General features: G+C 44.4%; 2 protein-coding genes across 3 annotated transcripts in view; one reads left to right on the top strand and one right to left on the bottom strand.

Annotated features, from left to right (window-relative positions):
• The window catches only part of MRPL15 (mitochondrial ribosomal protein L15), a 29,686-nt gene extending 18,191 nt beyond the window's left edge, over positions 1-11,495 (bottom strand). Inside the window, exon 1 of the mRNA XM_056521925.1 lies at positions 11,330-11,495. Coding sequence (XP_056377900.1) covers positions 11,330-11,437 — 108 coding nt within the window. The 5' untranslated portion in view covers positions 11,438-11,495. The remainder of the gene's footprint in view (positions 1-11,329) is intronic.
• A 48-nt stretch (positions 11,496-11,543) lies between these two features.
• LYPLA1 (lysophospholipase 1) overlaps positions 11,544-24,770 on the top strand; it is a 48,932-nt gene continuing 35,705 nt past the window's right edge. The window contains exon 1 of one of the 2 annotated variants that reach the window (XM_056521927.1): positions 11,544-11,612. In XM_056521927.1, the coding sequence (XP_056377902.1) occupies positions 11,559-11,612 (54 nt within the window). In that variant the 5' untranslated portion in view covers positions 11,544-11,558. Of the gene's footprint in view, positions 11,613-24,200; positions 24,470-24,770 lie in introns of those variants that run through there. The other variant, XM_056521926.1, reaches the window with a different exon arrangement.

Raw genomic sequence — 24,770 nt, 5'->3', positions numbered from 1 at the left:
TATATGGTCTGGCTGGACATACAGTATATGACACTCTCAGCAGGGATATAGCGGTATGATTCCTAGTATATGGTCTGGCTGGACATACAGTATATGACGCTCAGCAGGGATATGGCGGTATGATTCCTAGTATATGGTCTGGACATACAGTATATGACGCTCTCAGCAGGGATATGGCGGTATGATTCCTAGTATATGGTCTGGACATACAGTATATGACGCTCTCAGCAGGGATATGGCGGTATGATTCCTAGTATATGGTCTGGACATACAGTATATGACACTCTCAGCAGGGATATGGAGGTATAATTCCTAGTATAAGGTCTGGACATACAGTATATGACGCTCAGCAGGGATATGGCGGTATGATTCCTAGTATATGGTCTGGCTGGACATACAGTATATGACGCTCTCAGCAGGGATATGGCGGTAGGATTCCTAGTATATGGTCTGGCTGGACATACAGTATATGACGCTCAGCAGGGATATGGTGGTATGATTCCTAGTATAAGGTCTGGCTGGACATACAGTATATGACGCTCAGCAGGGATATAGCGGTATGATTCCTAGTATATGGTCTGGACATACAGTATATGACATGCAGCAGGGATATGGCGGTATGATTCCTAGTATATGGTCTGGACATACAGTATATGACGCTCAGCAGGGATATGTGGTATGATTCCTAGTATATGGTCTGAAGATACAGTATATGATGCTCAGCAGGGATATGGTGGTATGATTCCTAGTATAAGGTCTGGCTGGACATACAGTATATGACGCTCTCAGCAGGGATATAGCGGTATGATTCCTAGTATATGGTCTGGACATACAGTATATGACGCTCAGCAGGGATATGTGGTATGATTCCTAGTATATGGTCTGGCTGGACATACAGTATATGACACTCAGCAGGGATATGGCGGTATGATTCCTAGTATATGGTCTGGCTGGACATACAGTATATGACGCTCTCAGCAGGGATATGGAGGTATGATTCCTAGTATATGGTCTGGACATAGAGTATATGACGCTCTCAGCAGGGATATGGCGGTGTGATTCCTAGTATTTGGTCTGGACACAGTATATGACGCTCTCAGCAGGGATATGGAGGTATGATTCCTAGTATAAGGTCTGGCTGGACATACAGTATATGACGCTCTCAGCAGGGATATAGCGGTATGATTCCTAGTATATGGTCTGGACATACAGTATATGACGCTCTCAGCAGGGATATAGCGGTATGATTCCTAGTATATGGTCTGGACATACAGTATATGACGCTCAGCAGGGATATGGCGGTATGATTCCTAGTATATGGTCTGGTTGGACATACAGTATATGACGCTCTCAGCAGGGATATGGTGGTATGATTCCTAGTATATGGTCTGGAGATACAGTATATGATGCTCAGCAGGGATATAGCGGTATGATTCCTAGTATATGGTCTGGCTGGACATACAGTATATGACGCTCAGCAGGGATATGGCGGTATGATTCCTAGTATATGGTCTGGACATACAGTATATGACGCTCAGCAGGGATATGGTGGTAGGATTCCTAGTATATGGTCTGGACATACAGTATATGACGCTCTCAGCAGGGATATGGCGGTATGATTCCTAGTATATGGTCTGGCTGGACATACAGTATATGACGCTCTCAGCAGGGATATGGCGGTATGATTCCTAGTATATGGTCTGGACATACAGTATATGACATGCAGCAGGGATATGGCGGTATGATTCCTAGTATATGGTTTGGACATACAGTATATGACGCTCAGCAGGGATATGGCGGTATGATTCCTAGTATATGGTCTGGACATACAGTATATGACGCTCTCAGCAGGGATATGGAGGTATGATTCCTAGAATATGGTCTGGACATACAGTATATGACGCTCTCAGCAGGGATATGGCGGTAGGATTCCTAGTATATGGTCTGGCTGGACATACAGTATATGACACTCAGCAGGGATATGGCGGTATGATTCCTAGTATAAGGTCTGGCTGGACATACAGTATATGACGCTCTCACAGGGATATAGCGGTACGATTCCTAGTATATGGTCTGGACATACAGTATATGACGCTCTCAGCAGGGATATAGCGGTATGATTCCTAGTATATGGTCTGGACATACAGTATATGACGCTCTCAGCAGGGATATAGCGGTATGATTCCTAGTATATGGTCTGGACATACAGTATATGATGCTCAGCAGGGATATGGCGGTATGATTCCTAGTATATGGTCTGGCTGGACATACAGTATATGACGCTCTCAGCAGGGATATGGTGGTATGATTCCTAGTATATGGTCTGGAGATACAGTATATGATGCTCAGCAGGGATATGGAGGTATGATTCCTAGTATAAGGTCTGGCTGGACATACAGTATATGATGCTCTCAGCAGGGATATAGCGGTATGATTCCTAGTATATGGTCTGGACATACAGTATATGACATGCAGCAGGGATATAGCGGTATGATTCCTAGTATATGGTCTGGACATACAGTATATGGCCATATGATTCCTAGTATATGGTCTGGACATACAGTATATGACGCTCTCAGCAGGGATATGGTGGTATGATTCCTAGTATATGGTCTGGCTGGACATACAGTATATGACGCTCTCAGCAGGGATATGGCGGAATGATTCCTAGTATATGGTCTGGACATACAGTATATGGCCATATGATTCCTAGTATATGGTCTGGACATACAGTATATGACGCTCAGCAGGGATATGGTGGTATGATTCCTAGTATATGGTCTGGCTGGACATACAGTATATGACGCTCAGCAGGGATATGGTGGTATGATTCCTAGTATATGGTCTGGCTGGACATACAGTATATGAAACTCAGCAGGGATATGGCGGAATGATTCCTAGTATAAGGTCTGGCTGGACATACAGTATATGACGCTCTCAGCAGGGATATAGCGGTATGATTCCTAGTATATGGTCTGGACATACAGTATATGACGCTCAGCAGGGATATGTGGTATGATTCCTAGTATATGGTCTGAAGATACAGTATATGATGCTCAGCAGGGATATGGTGGTATGATTCCTAGTATATGGTCTGGCTGGACATACAGTATATGACGCTCTCAGCAGGGATATGGTGGTATGATTCCTAGTATTTGGTCTGGAGATACAGTATATGACATGCAGCAGGGATATGGCGGTATGATTCCTAGTATATGGTCTCAGCAGGGATATGGAGGTATGATTCCTAGTATATGGTCTCAGCAGGGATATGGCGGTATGATTCCTAGTATATGGTCTGGACATACAGTATATGACATGCAGCAGGGATATGGCGGTATGATTCCTAGTATATGGTCTGGCTGGACATACAGTATATGACGCTCTCAGCAGGGATATGGCGGTATGATTCCTAGTATATGGTCTGGCTGGACATACAGTATATGACACTCAGCAGGGATATGGCGGTATGATTCCTAGTATATGGTCTGGCTGGACATACAGTATATGACGCTCTCAGCAGGGATATGGTGGTATGATTCCTAGTATTTGGTCTGGAGATACAGTATATGACGCTCTCAGCAGGGATATGGAGGTATGATTCCTAGTATATGGTCTCAGCAGGGATATGGAGGTATGATTCCTAGTATTTGGTCTGGACACAGTATATGACGCTCTCAGCAGGGATATGGAGGTATGATTCCTAGTATAAGGTCTGGCTGGACATACAGTATATGACGCTCTCAGCAGGGATATAGCGGTATGATTCCTAGTATATGGTCTGGAGATACAGTATATGACGCTCAGCAGGGATATGGCGGTATGATTCCTAGTATATGGTCTGGCTGGACACACAGTATATGACGCTCAGCAGGGATATGGCGGTATGATTCCTAGTATATGGTCTGGTTGGACATACAGTATATGATGCTCAGCAGGGATATGGAGGTATGATTCCTAGTATATGGTCTGGACATACAGTATATGACACACAGCAGGGATATGGCGGTATGATTCCTAGTATAAGGTCTGGCTGGACATACAGTATATGACGCTCAGCAGGGATATGGCGGTATGATTCCTAGTATATGGTCTGGACATACAGTATATGACGCTCAGCAGGGATATGGTGGTAGGATTCCTAGTATATGGTCTGGACATACAGTATATGACGCTCTCAGCAGGGATATGGCGGTATGATTCCTAGTATATGGTCTGGCTGGACATACAGTATATGACGCTCTCAGCAGGGATATGGCGGTATGATTCCTAGTATATGGTTTGGACATACAGTATATGACGCTCAGCAGGGATATGGCGGTATGATTCCTAGTATATGGTCTGGACATACAGTATATGACGCTCTCAGCAGGGATATAGCGGTATGATTCCTAGTATATGGTCTGGACATACAGTATATGACGCTCTCAGCAGGGATATAGCGGTATGATTCCTAGTATATGGTCTGGACATACAGTATATGATGCTCAGCAGGGATATGGCGGTATGATTCCTAGTATATGGTCTGGCTGGACATACAGTATATGACGCTCTCAGCAGGGATATGGTGGTATGATTCCTAGTATATGGTCTGGAGATACAGTATATGATGCTCAGCAGGGATATGGAGGTATGATTCCTAGTATAAGGTCTGGCTGGACATACAGTATATGATGCTCTCAGCAGGGATATAGCGGTATGATTCCTAGTATATGGTCTGGACATACAGTATATGACATGCAGCAGGGATATAGCGGTATGATTCCTAGTATATGGTCTGGACATACAGTATATGGCCATATGATTCCTAGTATATGGTCTGGACATACAGTATATGACGCTCTCAGCAGGGATATGGTGGTATGATTCCTAGTATATGGTCTGGCTGGACATACAGTATATGACGCTCTCAGCAGGGATATGGCGGAATGATTCCTAGTATATGGTCTGGACATACAGTATATGGCCATATGATTCCTAGTATATGGTCTGGACATACAGTATATGACGCTCAGCAGGGATATGGTGGTATGATTCCTAGTATATGGTCTGGCTGGACATACAGTATATGACGCTCAGCAGGGATATGGTGGTATGATTCCTAGTATATGGTCTGGCTGGACATACAGTATATGAAACTCAGCAGGGATATGGCGGAATGATTCCTAGTATAAGGTCTGGCTGGACATACAGTATATGACGCTCTCAGCAGGGATATAGCGGTATGATTCCTAGTATATGGTCTGGACATACAGTATATGACGCTCAGCAGGGATATGTGGTATGATTCCTAGTATATGGTCTGAAGATACAGTATATGATGCTCAGCAGGGATATGGTGGTATGATTCCTAGTATATGGTCTGGCTGGACATACAGTATATGACGCTCTCAGCAGGGATATGGTGGTATGATTCCTAGTATTTGGTCTGGAGATACAGTATATGACATGCAGCAGGGATATGGCGGTATGATTCCTAGTATATGGTCTCAGCAGGGATATGGAGGTATGATTCCTAGTATATGGTCTCAGCAGGGATATGGCGGTATGATTCCTAGTATATGGTCTGGACATACAGTATATGACATGCAGCAGGGATATGGCGGTATGATTCCTAGTATATGGTCTGGCTGGACATACAGTATATGACGCTCTCAGCAGGGATATGGCGGTATGATTCCTAGTATATGGTCTGGCTGGACATACAGTATATGACACTCAGCAGGGATATGGCGGTATGATTCCTAGTATATGGTCTGGCTGGACATACAGTATATGACGCTCTCAGCAGGGATATGGTGGTATGATTCCTAGTATTTGGTCTGGAGATACAGTATATGACGCTCTCAGCAGGGATATGGAGGTATGATTCCTAGTATTTGGTCTGGACACAGTATATGACGCTCTCAGCAGGGATATGGAGGTATGATTCCTAGTATAAGGTCTGGCTGGACATACAGTATATGACGCTCTCAGCAGGGATATAGCGGTATGATTCCTAGTATATGGTCTGGAGATACAGTATATGACGCTCAGCAGGGATATGGCGGTATGATTCCTAGTATATGGTCTGGCTGGACACACAGTATATGACGCTCAGCAGGGATATGGCGGTATGATTCCTAGTATATGGTCTGGTTGGACATACAGTATATGATGCTCAGCAGGGATATGGAGGTATGATTCCTAGTATATGGTCTGGACATACAGTATATGACACACAGCAGGGATATGGCGGTATGATTCCTAGTATAAGGTCTGGCTGGACATACAGTATATGACGCTCAGCAGGGATATGGCGGTATGATTCCTAGTATATGGTCTGGACATACAGTATATGACGCTCAGCAGGGATATGGTGGTAGGATTCCTAGTATATGGTCTGGACATACAGTATATGACGCTCTCAGCAGGGATATGGCGGTATGATTCCTAGTATATGGTCTGGCTGGACATACAGTATATGACGCTCTCAGCAGGGATATGGCGGTATGATTCCTAGTATATGGTCTGGACATACAGTATATGACGCTCTCAGCAGGGATATGGAGGTATGATTCCTAGAATATGGTCTGGACATACAGTATATGACGCTCTCAGCAGGGATATGGCGGTAGGATTCCTAGTATATGGTCTGGCTGGACATACAGTATATGACACTCAGCAGGGATATGGCGGTATGATTCCTAGTATAAGGTCTGGCTGGACATACAGTATATGACGCTCTCACAGGGATATAGCGGTATGATTCCTAGTATATGGTCTGGACATACAGTATATGACGCTCTCAGCAGGGATATAGCGGTATGATTCCTAGTATATGGTCTGGACATACAGTATATGACGCTCTCAGCAGGGATATAGCGGTATGATTCCTAGTATATGGTCTGGACATACAGTATATGATGCTCAGCAGGGATATGGCGGTAGGATTCCTAGTATATGGTCTGGACATACAGTATATGACATGCAGCAGGGATATAGCGGTATGATTCCTAGTATATGGTCTGGACATACAGTATATGACATGCAGCAGGGATATGGCGGTATGATTCCTAGTATATGGTCTGGACATACAGTATATGACGCTCTCAGCAGGGATATGGCGGTATGATTCCTAGTATATGGTCTGGACATACAGTATAAGACATGCAGCAGGGATATGGTGGTAGGATTCCTAGTATATGGTCTGGACATACAGTATATGACGCTCTCAGCAAGGATATGGCGGTATGATTCCTAGTATATGGTCTGGCTGGACATACAGTATATGACACTCAGCAGGGATATAGCGGTATGATTCCTAGTATATGGTCTGGCTGGACATACAGTATATGACGCTCAGCAGGGATATGGCGGTATGATTCCTAGTATATGGTCTGGACATACAGTATATGACGCTCAGCAGGGATATGGTGGTAGGATTCCTAGTATATGGTCTGGACATACAGTATATGACGCTCTCAGCAGGGATATGGCGGTATGATTCCTAGTATATGGTCTGGACATACAGTATATGACGCTCTCAGCAGGGATATGGCGGTATGATTCCTAGTATATGGTCTGGACATACAGTATATGACGCTCAGCAGGGATATGGCGGTATGATTCCTAGTATATGGTCTGGACATACAGTATATGACGCTCAGCAGGGATATGGTGGTAGGATTCCTAGTATATGGTCTGGACATACAGTATATGACGCTCTCAGCAAGGATATGGCGGTATGATTCCTAGTATATGGTCTGGACATACAGTATATGACGCGCTCAGCAGGGATATGGCGGTATGATTCCTAGTATATGGTCTGGACATACAGTATATGACGCTCAGCAGGGATATGGCGGTATGATTCCTAGTATATGGTCTGGACATACAGTATATGACGCTCTCAGCAGGGATATGGAGGTATGATTCCTAGAATATGGTCTGGACATACAGTATATGACACTCTCAGCAGGGATATGGAGGTATAATTCCTAGTATAAGGTCTGGACATACAGTATATGACGCTCAGCAGGGATATGGCGGTATGATTCCTAGTATATGGTCTGGCTGGACATACAGTATATGACGCTCTCAGCAGGGATATGGCGGTAGGATTCCTAGTATATGGTCTGGCTGGACATACAGTATATGACGCTCAGCAGGGATATGGTGGTATGATTCCTAGTATAAGGTCTGGCTGGACATACAGTATATGACGCTCAGCAGGGATATAGCGGTATGATTCCTAGTATATGGTCTGAAGATACAGTATATGATGCTCAGCAGGGATATGGTGGTATGATTCCTAGTATAAGGTCTGGCTGGACATACAGTATATGACGCTCTCAGCAGGGATATAGCGGTATGATTCCTAGTATATGGTCTGGACATACAGTATATGACGCTCAGCAGGGATATGTGGTATGATTCCTAGTATATGGTCTGGCTGGACATACAGTATATGACACTCAGCAGGGATATGGCGGTATGATTCCTAGTATATGGTCTGGCTGGACATACAGTATATGACGCTCTCAGCAGGGATATGGAGGTATGATTCCTAGTATATGGTCTGGACATAGAGTATATGACGCTCTCAGCAGGGATATGGCGGTGTGATTCCTAGTATTTGGTCTGGACACAGTATATGACGCTCTCAGCAGGGATATGGAGGTATGATTCCTAGTATAAGGTCTGGCTGGACATACAGTATATGACGCTCTCAGCAGGGATATAGCGGTATGATTCCTAGTATATGGTCTGGACATACAGTATATGACGCTCTCAGCAGGGATATAGCGGTATGATTCCTAGTATATGGTCTGGACATACAGTATATGACGCTCAGCAGGGATATGGCGGTATGATTCCTAGTATATGGTCTGGTTGGACATACAGTATATGACGCTCTCAGCAGGGATATGGTGGTATGATTCCTAGTATATGGTCTGGAGATACAGTATATGATGCTCAGCAGGGATATAGCGGTATGATTCCTAGTATATGGTCTGGCTGGACATACAGTATATGACGCTCAGCAGGGATATGGTGGTAGGATTCCTAGTATATGGTCTGGACATACAGTATATGACGCTCTCAGCAGGGATATGGCGGTATGATTCCTAGTATATGGTCTGGCTGGACATACAGTATATGACGCTCTCAGCAGGGATATGGCGGTATGATTCCTAGTATATGGTCTGGACATACAGTATATGACATGCAGCAGGGATATGGCGGTATGATTCCTAGTATATGGTTTGGACATACAGTATGTGACGCTCAGCAGGGATATGGCGGTATGATTCCTAGTATATGGTCTGGACATACAGTATATGACGCTCTCAGCAGGGATATGGAGGTATGATTCCTAGAATATGGTCTGGACATACAGTATATGACGCTCTCAGCAGGGATATGGCGGTAGGATTCCTAGTATATGGTCTGGCTGGACATACAGTATATGACACTCAGCAGGGATATGGCGGTATGATTCCTAGTATAAGGTCTGGCTGAACATACAGTATATGACGCTCTCACAGGGATATAGCGGTACGATTCCTAGTATATGGTCTGGACATACAGTATATGACGCTCTCAGCAGGGATATAGCGGTATGATTCCTAGTATATGGTCTGGACATACAGTATATGATGCTCAGCAGGGATATGGCGGTATGATTCCTAGTATATGGTCTGGCTGGACATACAGTATATGACGCTCTCAGCAGGGATATGGTGGTATGATTCCTAGTATATGGTCTGGAGATACAGTATATGATGCTCAGCAGGGATATGGAGGTATGATTCCTAGTATAAGGTCTGGCTGGACATACAGTATATGATGCTCTCAGCAGGGATATAGCGGTATGATTCCTAGTATATGGTCTGGACATACAGTATATGACATGCAGCAGGGATATAGCGGTATGATTCCTAGTATATGGTCTGGACATACAGTATATGGCCATATGATTCCTAGTATATGGTCTGGACATACAGTATATGACGCTCTCAGCAGGGATATGGTGGTATGATTCCTAGTATATGGTCTGGCTGGACATACAGTATATGACGCTCTCAGCAGGGATATGGAGGTATGATTCCTAGTATATGGTCTGGACATACAGTATATGACGCTCAGCAGGGATATGGCGGTATGATTCCTAGTATATGGTCTGGACATACAGTATATGGCCATATGATTCCTAGTATATGGTCTGGACATACAGTATATGACGCTCTCAGCAGGGATATGGCGGTATGACTCCTAGTATATGGTCTGGACATACAGTATAAGACATGCAGCAGGGATATGGCGGTATGATTTCTAGTATATGGTCTGGACATACAGTATATGACGCTCTCAGCAGGGATATGGCGGTATGATTCCTAGTATATGGTCTGGACATACAGTATATGACGCTCTCAGCAGGGATATGGCGGTATGATTCCTAGTATATGGTCTGGACATACAGTATATGACGCTCTCAGCAGGGATATGGCGGTATGATTTCTCTGCTGTGCTCGGACTTTACCTGCAGATTTTAGTTGTGCAGATATTGAGGACGGTTTTTCATGTTTTTATGAGAATTGATTCAATAAAAGTTAATTATTTGTTCTTACAGGACGTTGTTTCAGTGAAGTCACTATTTTCTGTATATACACTAGAGGCCCTATGGTGTTTAACCCTTAAAAATCAGTAGTTACTTATTCGTAATACACAAAAGCAACTGGCAAGGTTGGCACCTGTTTTCCTACCAATCCACTGTTTAGGACAGGCGGGATACAATTGATTATGGAGGGGCCCTTACTCCATATATTTTAACACATAGGTCAGTGGCCCAACCGTGATTAACCCCTCAAATTCAGTTACTTCTTCAAAATGAATATTTTTTCATCCATTTTAATAGTTTTTTTCCACAAAAGCACAATCTAGATTTTTTATTTTATTCGATTGTTCCCAAATAATATTCAAAATTTTTGTATAAAAAAAAAAAAAACAGGTTTACTGCAGAGAAATAAGATGGAAAAAAAAGGTTTATTTGTCATAATCTAGAAGAAGCTGCCGAAGAAACCAACTTCAGTGAATAAGAAGCTGCCGAATAAGAAACCAACTTCAGCCTCGTGTTTCTGAGATCAATTAAAACTCAAAATCGATCATGAAAATGTAAATCCCGTAGATTAATAATATTACAGAACTTGTTACTGAAAGAGAAAAAACGCCCTGGAGTCCTGAGGTCACACACATGCGTTACCGGTCACATGACAGCTGAAGCATGCAGCAGAATGGTGGTGCTCGTTCACACTGTAAACTTAGATAATCGCGGTATCAGCCTTACCCTCTGCCGGGCCCCGGGGTTGGGTCTCAGGTTGGCCAGTGACACCCGGGGAAGGGTCTTCAGCAGGTCCCCCGCTTTCGTACCGCCACTGCTGCCGGAGGCCGCCATGTCTACATACTGAAGGACAGGCGAGGTTATCACCACGTGACGTGCACTGGCCAATACATCTCTCCGTCTTAAGTTGACGCTTTCCTGCTTTGCCGTTCAGAGAACGTGCCACGAGTCCGCCATGTTTGTTCAGGGCAGGACTCCTGGTGGAGCATGTGCAGATCTACAAGTGGATGTATGAATGAATTATGGTTTTGCAGTAGCAGGTGTATTGCACAAGTGGGACAGGATCAGGATTTTAATGTTGGTTATACTTGAGAAGTGTACTCCAACCTTTGGCTCTCCAGCTGCTTCAAAACTACAACTCCCATCATGCCTGGACAGCCTTAGGCTGTCCAGGCATGATGGGAGTTGTAGTTTTGCTATAGCATAACATTTTCATTTTTCCATCTTTTTTTTATTTTTATTTTTTTGCATAGGATATGTAGTTTTTATTAGGGTAGACGGGACCTTTTGATCACTGTTTACCCCGTGTTTTGTGGGATGTGCAGTGACCAAAATCTTCTACTTTTGCTCTTGTATATTAGTTAAAGGGGTACTCCGGTGGAAAACTTTTTGTTTTAAATGAACTGGTGCCAGAAAGTTAAACACATTTGTAAATTACTTCTATTTAAAAATCTTAATCCTTCCAGTACTTCTTAGCAGCTGTATGCTATAGAGGAAATGATTTTCTTTTTTTTTGTCTTGTCCACAGTGCTCTCTGCTGACACCTCTGTCCCCGTCAGGAACTGTCCAGAGCAGCATAGGTTTGCTATGGGGATTTTCTCCTGCTCTGGACAGTTCCTGATACGGACATCAGGTGTCAGTAGAGAGCACTGTGGACAAGACAAAAAAGAAATTCAAAAAGAAAAGAATTTCCTCTGTAGCATACAACTGCTAATAAGTACTGGAAGGACAAATATTTTTTAATAGAAGTAATTTACAAATCTGTTTAACTTTCTGGCACCAGTTGATTTATAAAAAAAAAAATGTTTTACCCCTTTAACCCCTTAAGGACTCAGGGTTTTTCCGTTTTTGCACTTTCGTTTTTTCCTCCTTACCTTTTAAAAATCATAACCCTTTCAATTTTCCACCTAAAAATCCATATTATGGCTTATTTTTTGCGTCGCCAATTCTACTTTGCAGTGACATTAGTCATTTTACCCAAAAATGCACGGCGAAACGGAAAAAAAAATCATTGTGCGACAAAATCGAAAAAAAAAACACCATTTTGTAACTTTTGGGGGCTTTCGTTTCTACGCAGTGCATATTTCGGTAAAAATGACACCTTATCATTATTCTGTAGGTCCATACGGTTAAAATGATACCCTACTTATATAGGTTTGATTTTGTCGCACTTCTGGAAAAAATCATAACTACATGCAGGAAAATTTATACGTTTAAAAATGTCATCTTCTGACTCCTATAACTTTTTTATTTTTCCACGTATGGGGTGGTATGAGGACTAATTTTTTGCGCCGTGATCTGAAGTTTTTATCGGTATGATTTTTGTTTTGATCGGACTTTTTGATCACATTTTATTCATTTTTTAATGATATAAAAAGTGACCAAAATACGCTTTTTTGGACTTTGGAATTTTTTTGCGCGTACGCCATTGACCGTACGGCTTAATTAATGATATATTTTTATAGTTCGGACATTTACGCACGCGGCGATACCACATATGTTTATTTTTTATTTTTTTTACACTGTTTTATTTTTTTTATGGGAAAAGGGGGGTGATTCAAACTTTTATTAGGGAAGGGGTTAAAAGACCTTTATTAACACTTTTTTTTTACATTTTTTTTGCAGTGTTATAGGTCCCATAGGGACCTATAACACTGCACACACTGATCTCTAATGCTGATCACTGGCGTGCATTAACACGCCTGTGATCAGCATTATCGGAGCTTGACTGCTCCTGCCTGGATCTCAGGCACGGAGCAGTCATTCGTCGATCGGACACCGGGGAGGCAGGTAAGAGCCCTCCCGGTGTCCGATCAGCTGTTCGGGACGCCGCGATTTCACCGCGGCGGTCCCGAACAGCCCGACTGAGCAGCCGGGTCCCTTTCACTTTCCCTTTAGAAGCGGCGGTCAGCTTTGACCGCCGCTTCTAAAGGGTTAATACCGCACATCGCCGCGATCGGCGATGTGTGGTATTAGCCGCGGGTCCCGGCCGTTGATTAGCGCCGGGACCGACGCGATATGATGCGGGATCGCGGCGCGATCCCGCTTCATATCGCGGGAGCCGGCGCAGGACGTAAATATATGTCCTGCGTCGTTAAGGGGTTAACTACATTCAATAACATTATATAGACAATTTCCATCAATATTAAGTATGTTTATTGATTATTTGAATTATTATAAAAAGATTTGTTTATAAACATTTTTTTCTTTTATTATAAAACACATTTAGTTCCCCTAAGACAGTGTTTCCAACCAGTGTGCCTCCAGCTGTTGCAAAACTACAACTCTTAGCATGCCCATATGTAGTTTTGCTCTGCCTTACACATTGCCTGTGATAGAGGTTCTTTCTTGCACTGGTTCTCTATCTATTGTGTTACTGTATATCCTGCATTTACTACTTTGGCTTGTGACCTGACTACCCTTTTGATTCTGTACCGCGACGCTATTTTGATTTTAACTTGCCTGACTTTTCTTTATCTGTCTGTTGGTTCATTCTCTGTGTTTTGTTATTGTTCTATGCCTGTTTAACCCATGTGTATAGCAGTATACTGTCAATATGATGATCTACTATACTAGTGTTTTTAAGTGTTGCAACACTACAGCTCCCAGCATGCCCAGACAGCAAAATTGCAGACCTCCAGCTGTTGCAACACTACAGCTCCCAGCATGCAAATAATTCTCATGATACTTTGTGTAATAATCAAATATGTGACAGTCAGACAAGCCTATGTAGTAACATTGCTGGGTAACCAGGTCAGTACAGATGGCTCCTTATCAGCAAATGCTTTGGTAAATTAAAAAGATAATCTCTTTCAATGGGAAGATGTCCTTAACAAACAGTCGGGCACATTCATATACCGTAAATATTGTTTTGGCACCATATTTTTACTAGTGAAAAAAAGCCTTGCACTTTATGTTGTGAAAAGACATATAGTACATATTGATTAAAAAAAATCAACCTTAAAATCAATCATTAAAGGAGTTTTTTTGAACTAAAGCTTTTTAACCCCTTTACCCCCTTTAACCCCCTATAGACCCCTTAAAAAAAATGAGCTTTTTTGCACTTTCTTTTTTTTCCTCCTCTCCTTCCAAAAATCATAACATAATGTAATGACATCTTCAGGCAAGACTTGGAGACACAGAGATTGGCTACTGCCGCTTTTGACACGAGTGTTTTAACTTCACTGTTGTGAACAGCGGCAGGACACACTAACGGGCCCACTCTGATGAAATCTTCCCGTGCTCGACCCCTAATGAAAAGGCAGTTCATGCATAGCAGACAAGAAAAGAATAGAGGGAGCACTCACTGCGTTGGGATGATATCAAGTGGTTTCTTTATTCTTTGACATCGGTGCAGTGCATGTGCATCATGGAGCGGGACGCCAGGAGCCCACGAGCTGGAGTGGTGAACAGCTGCTAAGCTGTGGGCTCCTGGCGTCCCGCTCCAAGATGCACATGCACCGCACCGATGTCAAAGAATAAAGAAACCACTTGATATCATCCCAACGCAGTGAGTGCTCCCTCTATTCTTTTCTTGTCTATAATGTAATGACATCAATCATTTCATAATAAAATCTACGGCGAAACAAAAAAAAAATGGGATGAAATAGAAAAAAACAACACGCCATTGTGTAGCTTTTGGGGGCTTCCGTTTCTATGCTGTGCAATTTTCGGTATAAAATATCTTTATTCTGTAAGTCCATACGGTTACAAGGATACCCAATTTCTGTAGGTTTTATTTTATAAAAAAAAAAAATTATATATATATATATATATATATATATATATATATATATGCAGAGGGGCTATATGAGGCTAATTTTTTGCGCCGTGATATGTAGTTTTTATCGGTACGATTTTTTTTATCATGCTTTTTATTACATTTTTTATGGTATATGAAGTGACCAAAAATGCGCAATTTTGGACTTTGGTGTATTTATATGTGTACCGTCGACCGTGTGGTTTAACTAAGCTTATACTTTGAAAGTTCGGACATTTACGCACGGGGCTGTACCACTTTTTTGATTATGTTTCTTTATTATTACATTATTTTTATTTAAAAAATATGAAAAAGGGTGGGGGGGGGGGTGATACCAACTTTCATTAATTTTTTACTTTTATTTTGGTCCCCATAAGGGACTATAACATGTAATTTTGCGATTGCATACACTGTTCAATGTTGAACTTTGGTTAAGTGTTATCGGTGTTCTGCTGCTCTAACCTGCCATGGCTTACCAGAGCTTCAGACCACCGATTGGACGTCGAGGAGGCAGGTAAGGGCCCTCCTGCCGTCCACTCTGCTGATCGGGACCCGCGATTTTACCGCGGATGTCCCAATCAGCTCCTGCATTTAGATGCTGCAGTCAACTTTGATTGTGGCATCTAAAGGGTTAATTCCGGGCATTGGCCTGATCGGCGATGTAAGCCATTAGCCGTGGGTCCTGGCTGCTGATAGCAATCGGGACCTACCGTGTATGAAGCGTGCTCAGCTCGTGAGCACGCTTCAAACTTTGGTAACGGGACCACGGCCAAAAGTGTTCGAGAACACTTCCATAATAAGGAGCTTATGGAGGCAAATAAGGTTGTAGTCTGGTGCTGTAGGAATCTATGTGCCGTCTTAAAGGCTATGGGGGAGATTTATCAAAACCTGTCCAGAGGAAAAGTTGCTGAGTTGCCCATAGCAACCAATCAGATCTCTTCTTTCATTTTTAACAAAGCCTCTGCAAAATGAAAGAGGCGATCTGATTGGTTGCTATGGGCAACTGGGTAACTTTTCCTCTGGACAGGTTTTGATAAATCTTCCCCATAATGGGGGAGATTTATCAAAACTTGTGCAGAGGAAGAGTGGTGCAGTTGCCCATAGCAACCAATCAGATTGCTTCTTTCATTTTCCACAGGCCACTAAAGAGGCCTGTGGAAAATGAAAGAAGCAATCTGATTGGTTGCTATGGGCAACTACACCACTCTTCCTCTGCACAGGTTTTGATAAATCTCCCCAAATATGTATACACACAGGATTTTTCGGCACATACTAACTGAAATGTCACATTTTACTATATTTAATACATAACATGCGAGCACTAGAGCGGTGTACCAGAACTGACCGCAGAAGCATCGTGTGGATTACACAAAACATCTAAAAGGCTTATTTGTTGTACCTGCCAATGGGGGCACAGGAGGGCATTTTCCTATATGAATAGAACAGAAGGGTATTATTTGTAACATGGGCAAAGGAGGGCAATATTCCCATATAAGGTAACAGGAGGGCATAATTACTGCAGGGGGCATTCTTAGTACATGAGGCACAGGGGGCATTATTACTTCTGGAGGGAATTATTAGAACACAAGGGCACAGGGCGCATTATTAAAGGAGAACTGCGGTGCAACACTTTTCCCTTCCCTTGAGCCCGGGCTGCAAAAGCTAAAAAAAAAACAACTTCAACTCACCCTCCTTTGTTCCCCCATTGCGCCGATATCGGCGTCCCGTTCCTCTGGTGCTGCTCTGCTTCCTAGGCTCGGTGACGCATAATATGCTCAACGTGTATTGCCGGTCGCAGTGATGTCCCGCCTCGGCAGGTGATAGGCTGTGTGCACTGTCATGTAAGGAGCCTGGGCCCTGCCTTCTCCCTGCTGTCCGGGGTCCTTACATGACAGTGCGCTTAGCCAGAGGCGTAGATTGTAGCTTCTGGGCCCAGATGCAGGATCTGCAACAGGGCCCTGAATGCCAATAATAATACTGGTCTCTTATGGGGCAGATGTGCTTTGGGGCCCCCTTAAGCACCAGGGCCCCGGTGCGACTGCTACCTCTATAGCTACACCCCTGAACTCAGCCTATCACCAGCCGAGGCGGGACAACTCTGCTGCCGGCGATATGCTGACTGCAGTGTGACGTTCCGAGCCTAAGAAGCAGGGAGCCGAGCAGCGCCAGAGGAACGGAAAGCCAATACGGGCGCAACAGGGGAAAGTAGGAAGGTGAGTTAAAGTTTTTTTTTTCTGTTTTTGCAGCCAGGGCACAAGGGAAGGGAAAAGTGTTGCGCTGCAGTTCTCCTTTAATCCTGTATATAGGAAGGACATGGCTAAACTGAAGAGGGTGCAGAGGAGGGCAACAAAGATAATTAATGGGAGGATAACAGGATCAAAACAGGTTATTAAAGGAGTACTCCGGTGCACACTTTTTTCATTGTATCCCATCCGGGCTGCAAAATAAAAGAAAACACACCTTATCTTACCTGCCAACGAGCCCCCGGAGCTCCGGTACAGGTGTTCGGTCCCCGGGCTGTATTCTTCTTACTTCCTGTTAGCCCGGCACGTCACACGGAGCTTCAGCCTATCACCGGCCGCAGCGATGTCCTGCCTCAGCCAGTGATAGGCTGAAGCTCCATGTGACGTGTCGGGCTAACAGGAAGTAAGAAGAATACAGCCCGGGGACCGAACACCTGTACCGGAGCTCCGGGGGCTCGTTGGCAGGTAAGATAAAGTGTGTTTTCTTTTGCAGCCCGGACGGGATAAAATGGAAAAAGTGTGCACCGGAGTACTCCTTTAAGCTTGGGGTTATTTAGTTTAGAGAAAAGACATCTTAGGGGCAATCTGATAACAATGTACAAAAATATGAATGGACAGTACAGATCTTTCTTGTGATGTTTTTGTACCCAGGCTGGTAACCATGACAAGGGGGCATCCTCTACATCTGGAAAGTTTTCACCATCATCACAGAGGTTCTTTACTGTAAGGGCAGTGAGAATATGGAACTCTCTGCCACATGACATTGTGATGTCTGACTCAATAAACACGTTCAAGGGGGGCCTGGATTTTTATGAAAAAAATATACTGTAATATTACAGGTTATAGAAACATAGAATGTGTTGGCAGATAAGAACCATTTGGCCCATCTAGTCTGCCCAATAATCTGAATACTATGAATAGTCCCTGGTCCTATCTTATATGAAGGATAGCCTTATGCTTATCCCATGCATGTTTAAACTCCTTCACTGTATTTGCAGCGACCACTTCTGCAGGAAGGCTATTCCATGCATCCACTACTCTCTCAGTAAAGTAATACTTCCCCATATTACTGCATAAACCTTTACCCCTCTAATATAAAACTATGTCCTCTTGTGGTAGTTTTTCTTCTTTTAAATATGCTCTCCTCCTTTACCGTGTTGATTCCCTTTATGTATTTAAAAGTCTCTATCATATCCCCTCTGTCTCTTCTTTCTTCCAAGCTATACATGATAAGGTCCTTTAACCTTTCCTGGTAAGTTTTATCCTGCAATCCATGTACTAGTTTAGTAGCTCTTCTCTGAACTCCCTCTAGAGTATCTATATCCTTCTGGAGATACGGTCTCCAGTACTGCGCACAATACTCCAAGTGAGGCCTCACCAGTGTTCTGTACAGCGGCATGAGCACTTCTCTCTATCTACTGCTTATACTTCTCCCTGTACATCCAGGATATGAAGAAACAGGAAAAAAAGTGTACACCTTTGGATGCTGGCGCTGCTCAATGGAATAATTTTCTGTTGACACGTTCAGATGAAGTATCAAGAATTTATGGATACATGCGAACATAGAGACAGTGAAACAAGACGCGTTTCGGGAGCGAACCTTCCCTTTTTCAATTGTGAGGAGTATGCTGTCTGGGGGTTAACAGTAAAGGTAAGGACTTAATACACTTGAAAATGGCGCCAAAACCGGGGTAAGGGGGCACATTTGGGGTTACATAGCTCATTTCAATTTGCGGAGTTATGACAGACATTGTGACATTTACTATATACATATACAATGAACAGTAAGTAAATATAATACAAAGAAAAGAGGATTAATTAGTTGTTTTGTAGTACTGTATGCGACAGTAGTGGTCACCAAAACGAGGCTTGGTTTTGGTTGAGAGTGAGGCGCAGGTGTGTATGCAGGTAAGTGTCTTTGTAAGGACCGCCTTACAGTTCACTGAAAGAGCGACCAATCGTGGTCCCGGAGTGTAGTGACGTCACTTTCCCCATAGAGAAGCATTAGGTGTCCGCTGGACCAGTCTAGGGACTTCTTGTATATGTCTAGCCAATTATATTCGTGCCGATGAGAAGAGGCTGACGGCGGCAGTTACAGTATTCTTGGACTGATGGCGGCAATTACAATACTCTTGGACTGATGTAGTCTCAGCCGATGGAAGTCAGAGTCTGTCTCATAATTTGATTGGCTGAAGTGATTTCATGACAGCCAATAAGTGCGGCGCCTACTGTACTGAGTGTTAGTAAGAGGCGGCAAATATGATATTAAGGATTGATGCCGTATGCACCAATAGTGTTGGGGGGGTGTCATCCGATGTGATTGGCTGTAAGGATTTTTTCACACAGCCAATCGGATGAGCGCCTACCGCTCCATGTTATGCTTATGGGGGTTTACATGATGGTGGTAATGTATGATTTGCGCCAGGTGATGATAATAAAACTGACAGATGATATGGTTCTAACCAATCGGCTGTGATGAGCGGTGATTGGCTGGAGCATATGTTTTTGGTCAATCGCAGCAGTGTGTACCAAGTAATATTGTGTGTGAGTGGAAGGCATATACGTGGAGGGACCGATCTTCAGGTGCTGAGACCAGGTGCTTAATGAATTGTGTGTACCTTCGGTGGCATGTGGGAGGGATTTGTTCAATTGGGGACACCTGGAATTGGGCAAAATCACAGTTGTGGGTGGCAGCGGCATGGCGGGACACACTGTGTAGTGGGTAGCCAGTCTTCATGTTGAAGCGGTGCTTGCTTAACCCCTTAAGGACCGGAGGTTTTTCAATTTTGCATTTTTGTTTTTTGATCCTTGCCTTTAAAAAATCATAACTCTTTCAATTTTGCACCTAAAAATCCATATGATGGCTTATTTTTTGCGCCGTAGCTCTCACTACTGAGTGTATTACACTACTACATTACTGCTGTGCACTACTGTGTTGATCCCACTCATCTATCACACTACTACTGTACACATTCATACATCATACTACTACTACTGTGCACTACTTCCCCTCACACTCATCTGTAACACCACTGCGGCTCACACTCATCCACAACACTACTGCTGCTCACACTCATCCATCACACTACTGTGCACTACTGCCACTCACACTTATCCATTGCACTACTGCTGTGCTCTACTGATGCTCACACTCATCCACACTACTGCTGTGCACTACTGCATCTTACACTCAGCCATTACACTACTGATGCTCACACTTATCCTCAAGACTACTTCTGTGCACTACTTCCACTCATACTCATCAGTCACACTACTGCTGTGCATTGCTGTTGCTCAAACTAATCCATCTCACTACTACTGTACACATTCATACATCACACTACTACTGTACACATTCATACTACTACTGTGCACTACTGTCACTCACACTCATCCGTAACACCACTGCTGTGCACTACTGTCGCTCACACTCATCCACAACACTACACTACTGCTGCTCACACTCATCCATCACACTACTGTGCACTACTGCCACTCACACTTATCCATTGCACTACTGCTGTGCTCTACTGATACTCACACTCATCCACAACACTACTGCTGTGCACTACTGCATCTTACACTCAGCCATTACACTACTGATGCTCACACTTCTCCTCAAGACTACTTCTGTGCACTACTTCGACTCATACTCATCAGTCACACTACTGCTGTGCATTGCTGCTGCTCACACTCATCCATCACACTACTGCTGTGCATTTGCTCACACTCATCTATCACACTACTTCTGAGCACTACTGCCACTCACACTCATCCAACACACTAGTACCGTGCACTACTGCTTCTCACACTCATCCACAACACTACTGTGCACTACTGCTTCTCACACTCATCCACAACACTACTGTGCACTACTGCTTCTCACACTCATCCACAACACTACTGTGCACTACTGCTTCTCACACTCATCCACAACACTACTGTGCACTACTGCTTCTCACACTCATCCACAACACTACTGTGCACTACTGCTTCTCACACTCATCCATCACACTACCGTGCACTACTGCTTCTAACACTCATCCACAACACTATTGTGCACCACTGCTTCTCACACTCATCCATCACACTACTGTGCACTACTGCTTCTCACACTCATCCACAACACTATTGTGCACCACTGCTTCTCACACTCATCCACAACACTACTGTGCACTACTGCTTCTCACACTCATCCACAACACTACTGTGCACTACTGCTTCTCACACTCATCCACAACACTACTGTGCACTACTGCTTCTCACACTCATCCACAACACTACTGTGCACTACTGCTTCTCACACTCATCCATCACACTACTGTGCACTACTGCTTCTCACACTCATCCACAACACTACTGTGCACTACTGCTTCTCACACTCATCCATCACACTACTGTGCACTACTGCTTCTCACACTCATCCATCACACTACTGTGCACTACTGCTTCTCACACTCATCCACAACACTATTGTGCACCACTGCTTCTCACACTCATCCATCACACTACTGTGCACTACTGCTTCTCACACTCATCCACAACACTACTGTGCACTACTGCTTCTCACACTCATCCACAACACTACTGTGCACTACTGCTTCTCACACTCATCCATCACACTACTGTGCACTACTGCTTCTCACACTCATCCACAACACTATTGTGCACCACTGCTTCTCACACTCATCCATCACACTACTGTGCACTACTGCTTCTCACACTCATCCACAACACTACTGTGCACTACTGCTTCTCACACTCATCCACAACACTACTGTGCACTACTGCTTCTCACACTCATCCACAACACTACTGTGCACTACTGCTTCTTACACTCATCCACAACACTACTGTGCACTACTGCTTCTCACACTCATCCATCACACTACTGTGCACTACTGCTTCTCACACTCATCCACAACACTATTGTGCACCACTGCTTCTCACACTCATCCATCACACTACTGTGCACTACTGCTTCTCACACTCATCCACAACACTATTGTGCACCACTGCTTCTCACACTCATCCACAACACTACTGTGCACTACTGCTTCTCACACTCATCCACAACACTACTGTGCACTACTGCTTCTCACACTCATCCACAACACTACTGTGCACTACTGCTTCTCACACTCATCCATCACACTACTGTGCACTACTGCTTCTCACACTCATCCACAACACTACTGTGCACTACTGCTTCTCACACTCATCCATCACACTACTGTGCACTACTGCTTCTCACACTCATCTACAACACTATTGTGCACCACTGCTTCTCACACTCATCCATCACACTACTGTGCACTACTGCTTCTCACACTCATCCATCACACTACTGTGCACTACTGCTTCTCACACTCATCCATCACACTACTGTGCACTACTGCTTCTCACACTCATCCACAACACTATTGTGCACCACTGCTTCTCACACTCATCCATCACACTACTGTGCACTACTGCTTCTCACACTCATCTACAACACTATTGTGCACCACTGCTTCTCACACTCATCCATCACACTACTGTGCACTACTGCTTCTCACACTCATCCACAACACTACTGTGCACTACTGCTTCTTACTCATCCACAACACTACTGTGCACTACTGCTTCTCACTCATCCACAACACTACTGTGCACTACTGCTTCTCACACTCATCCACAACACTACTGTGCACTACTGCTTCTCACACTCATCCACAACACTACTGTGCACTACTGCTTCTCACACTCATCCATCACACTACTGTGCACTACTGCTTCTCACACTCATCCATCACACTACTGTGCACTACTGCTTCTCACACTCATCCATCACACTACTGTGCACTACTGCTTCTCACACTCATCCACAACACTACTGTGCACTACTGCTTCTCACACTCATCCATCACACTACTGTGCACTACTGCTTCTCACACTCATCCACAACACTACTGTGCACTACTGCTTCTCACACTCATCCATCACACTACTGTGCACTACTGCTTCTTACACTCATCCACAACACTACTGTGCACTACTGCTTCTCACACTCATCCACAACACTACTGTGCACTACTGCTTCTCACACTCATCCACAACACTACTGTGCACTACTGCTTCTCACACTCATCCATCACACTACTGTGCACTACTGCTTCTCACACTCATCCACAACACTACTGTGCACTACTGCTTCTCACACTCATCCATCACACTACTGTGCACTACTGCTTCTCACACTCATCCACAACACTACTACATTACTGCTGTGCACTTCAGCCGCTCACACTCATCCACAACACTACTTCATTACTGCTGTGCACTTCAGCCGCTCACACTCATCCACAACACTACTTCATTACTGCTGTGCACTTCAGCCGCTCACACTCATCTACAACACTACTACATTACTGCTGTGCACTTCAGCCGCTCACACTCACCCACCACACGCTGCACCCTAGTGTCTTCTAACGTCACTAACAATTCCGTCTTCTCACTTCCCAAACTGTAAGGTCGAATGTGGCCCACTGTCCCCGCCCACAAAGACAACTTGTCCAATCGCAGGCAGCCGTGTGGTGACGTGAGGCCCTCCCGACCCCGCCCACTCGCCGTTAGTTGGCAGCTAAGCTCGCAGTTGGTTGGCTGGCAATTAGGGGGCGGGGCTGTCCTAGAGATCCTGATGAAAGTGACACGCCTCCCTCTGCGCGGCTTAGCTCCGGGTTACTGAAGGATAAGGGAGACGCAGCCCCGTACAGTCCCCGGCGCAACGAAGACGGCTCTGTGCACACCCGGTGTATGTGCGGCAATAACATGTCCGCACCTCTGCCAGCCATAGTGCCCGCCGCCCGCAAGGCCACGGCCGCGGTGAGTCAGTATGAGCCCCTGCCTGCACCCACCCCCCGCTCCTGGGTGTCACTCACCCACCTTGCATGTGATCCTCAGCTGTCCTGCCTTTCACACCCCGCTGCCCATCTTCCCTGCTGTTCACTCTGCTTGTCACGTGTCTACTGTACAGAATGCTATTAACCGGGACTTGTGCTTCAGAGCAGCACTTCATACCGCTCCTATATATTCTATCTATATCAGTGGGGCCCGACCTGTGGCTCTCCAGCTGTTACAACACTACAACTCCCAGCATGGCTGTCTAGGCATGCCGAGAGTTATA

Source organism: Hyla sarda, chromosome 5 (assembly GCF_029499605.1).
Source record: "Hyla sarda isolate aHylSar1 chromosome 5, aHylSar1.hap1, whole genome shotgun sequence".
Lineage (NCBI taxonomy): Eukaryota > Metazoa > Chordata > Amphibia > Anura > Hylidae > Hyla > Hyla sarda.
This window is presented reverse-complemented; position numbering and strand designations above follow the sequence as displayed.